Source organism: Chiloscyllium plagiosum, chromosome 22 (genome assembly GCF_004010195.1).
Source record: "Chiloscyllium plagiosum isolate BGI_BamShark_2017 chromosome 22, ASM401019v2, whole genome shotgun sequence".
NCBI lineage: Eukaryota > Metazoa > Chordata > Chondrichthyes > Orectolobiformes > Hemiscylliidae > Chiloscyllium > Chiloscyllium plagiosum.
Window position 1 is genome coordinate 47,313,337 of NC_057731.1, and position 3,314 is coordinate 47,316,650.

Genomic DNA, 3,314 nt, shown 5'->3' on the forward strand with positions numbered 1-3,314 from the left:
CTTGGGAAATTGCCCAACTGTTACTTTGGAAACTAATTTTGAATCTTCTACTTTGGAGATTTTTCTTCATTTAAAAAGTGCACGATTAAAACCCTGTGCTGGAAATCAAAAATATTAAATGATTCCGCGGACTAAATACGTTCAAAAACAAGGAAAGAAAGGAGTGAGAACAAGGGTATAAAAAGTTTACTAAAAGCAACAAAAGTTTCAAAATAAAACAACGGTCTCGAAAAAAAACGTTTTGGAAGAGAATCGAGCGTTCAGAAAGAATCTAAGAATTTGCAAAGTGGAAGTGTGGCAGTTCTGGTGAATGTTTCCTCCTGTTAGTGGGTGGAGAGAGGGACGCAGGAACCGGAATCACGAAATTCCCCCAGTTTCTTTTCTTCCTTCCCCCTCCCCTCTCTCTCTCTCTCTGTTCAAACACTCGATTATTCATTGATTCTGTTTTCTCCCGGATCTCCTCCTCTGGTTTTTGCACCGAACCATGGCGCCTCAGTCAGCCAAGGCGTCCTCGATGTCTGTCCAGTGGAAGTTCCTGACCAGTTTCCTGGGAGTTTTGAGGATGTCTCAGATCACCCTGGGCACCGTGGTCTGGATGATCATCACCATCAGCAGGTACGAGGGCGCTTTGCACTACGTGGTCTTTGTGGCTGTCTTTTTTTGGCTCACCACACTGGCACTGTTCTTCCTCACCCTGCTGTCTAAGAGTGACCTGGTGCCCCTGCTAGGGGGTGAACGCTGGACCTTGAGCAATGCTCTGCACGACTGGCTGGCAGCAATCCTCTACCTGGTGGCCGACTGCCTGATCAGTAAGAAGACCCAGGACAAGGAGTTCTGCGACCTGCCTACCTACACCCTCTCCTGCTCCTACAAGTCCTACCTAAGCGCTACCATCTTCGCCTGCCTCTGCACTTTGCTCTACATCATCTCTGCCATCTACTGTACCTACAAGAAATGCCGTGGCGACCAGCCTGTCATCTAAGAGGGGAGATGCTTTCTGCTGAGATTGCATTCACTTATTTGGGTTCTGTAATTTCTTGTTAAAATTTGGGACAACCCTCCCACCTCCAAAACAAAATCAATGATGTGGCCAGTTTTGTGTTTCTCATTTCCCCCTGTTGTCTAAATGAGACAGACACTCTCTCCAGAGATTGCATTTACTTATTCGGGTTTTCTGTATTATTTTTAAAAATTGGGACAACCCTCCCATCTCCAAAACAAGATCAATGATGTGGCCAGTTTTATGTTTCTCGTTCCCTTTCCCCTCTGCCAAACAAAAACAGAACATTGGACACTTATAGGATTACGGACTGGGAAATTGCACCAAGTGATGTGAAAAAATTCAGAGAGGAAGTTGGATTGATACAGTCATTATTGCATGCATTGGAATTTTCTTTTTATCCTGAATTGAAGAAGTTGAGCACGGATCATTTCCACACAGATCTTCGTGAGATAGGCAACACTGCTCCTGTGTTTGAGAGAGAGCGACAGAGACTGAGAGGGAGTTGTAATTTGTTGGCCTGCGAATTCACTTATAACTTTCTCCTCCACTTTCTGCGGCCCCAGATCAGCTACAACATTCCACAAGGATTTTAGGAGCTGAATAGATTTCCTCTCGGCAATCCGAACTAAACATCTGTGAGCTCTGGTTGCTGGAAAAGGAGAAGGAAGAGACAGTCTGATTGGTTACCTTTCAGAATGGCTTGTTGTAGCCTGAAATATCTCTATAACGACATCATGTCCCAACAAATACTTTATTTTGTGGCATTAAGTACTTAACATAGCTGTCATTCTGGGCAGGATGACAGAATTCTGTTTATTATTATTATAGTATTCAACGTATATGCCAGGTGGGGGCTGTTCCCAAGTCTTCTGTCTTTTCTCTTAATAGCCAGTCTTCAGTGGGTTAGTCAGCCCTGTTTGCTTGTCTCTGGAACACCGTGCTGTAAAACAGCTGCTGTCTGAGCAGCACAAGCTTAGACATGTTAATGTAGTTTGAGATTTTACTAAGTATTATGCACATTTTTAAAATGTATATTTATACACTTTAATGCTTTACTTGCAATGGTGAAGGTTTTGGATATATTAGGGCACAGAGGTTACAAAGTAGACAGGATTTCAGCCTAAGAACATGAAGGAATTTGGGAATAAGTGACTGACTTGTGAGGCAGGCAGGATAATAGGCTCAGGAGTCAATAAGACGTTTCTGGGGAGAGAAGAGAATGAGTAGATGCATGGGTTTGGGGTTTATTGTCAGAACATCAGTCTTTTGGGACTGTCTGAGAAGGTGGGTGGTTGGGATCAGAAAATGGAGAAATTGGGGCAGCACTGTGGTTCGGTGGTTAGCCCTGCTGCCTCACAGCGCCAGGGATCGGGTTACATTCCCTCCGTCAGGGGATTGTCTGTGTGGAGTTTGCACATTCTCCTCGTATCTGTGTGAGTTTCCTGCAAGTGCACCAGTTTCTTCCCACAGCCCAAATATGTGCAGGTTAGGGCAGATTTGCCATGCTAAATTGCCCATAGTGTCACCAGGGATGTGCAGGCCAGATGAATTAACCATAGGAAATGCAGAGTTACAGGGATTGTGTAGGGGAATGGGTCTGGGTGGGATGCTCTTCGGAAGATCAGTGTAGACTTGATGGACCAAATGGCCTGCTTCCCACACTGTAAGGTATCTGTGATTGTAGGTGGGTCAGTGAGTTTGGGAGATGGGGAGAAGGTGAGAAACACTAAGTTTCTTCCCACAGTTCCTCAGCAAAAAAAAAAGCTGTAACTCCATGCTTCTCTCTCGGCATACACCAACTCAGCACCTTGTAAGGACTGCCAATTGGCTGTGAATGAATTGCCTTCCCTGTGGGGATAAGATTGTTCGAAGAAAACATTTATAATTTTAGTAAGGAGAGGCCTATGCACCTGCGAGCTGCAGCTCGTGGCAATTTTGTATTAATTATTTTGTATGAAGAATGCCCAGGAGTGGAATCTAATCAAGGGGTTTGGTGGTTTATACATTGAATAGCAGATACCTGGGCATAAGTTACAGGCTTGAATCTAACTAAGGATTTTGTGTTTTCAAACTCTATTCATGAAAAGCCAAGATTTATTTTTAATTGATAAGTTGTGATTATAAACACCGTTAAGATTAGCTACTGCCACCAGAATTTGATTTGTAAGGACGAATTCCGTATAAAAATTGTTCTTTTGTGAAATTCTGGTCACGTTCTGCTCCCAAGTATTGGATGTGGTCCTATTGCATGTGACTATTACAGCTTTGGACCTTTTTTTTAGCACATTGGTATCAATAGGAAAAACCACAC

The 3,314-nt window shown here is 43.6% G+C and overlaps 1 protein-coding gene across 1 annotated transcript; it reads left to right on the forward strand.

The window, feature by feature from the left end:
• The first annotated feature begins 201 nt into the window (after positions 1 to 201).
• On the forward strand, positions 202 to 2,488 carry marveld1 (MARVEL domain containing 1). The gene has a single exon (XM_043712991.1). It carries the CDS (start codon positions 485 to 487, stop codon positions 980 to 982), a length of 498 nt encoding a protein of 165 aa, XP_043568926.1. The 5' UTR covers positions 202 to 484; the 3' UTR covers positions 983 to 2,488.
• The last annotated feature ends 826 nt before the right edge of the window (positions 2,489 to 3,314 follow it).

What these genes read in the sequence shown, in the direction of transcription:
- marveld1 (XM_043712991.1), top strand. Translation starts at nt 485, where the DNA reads ATGGCGCCTCAGTCAGCCAAGGCGTCCTCGATGTCTGTCCAGTGGAAG.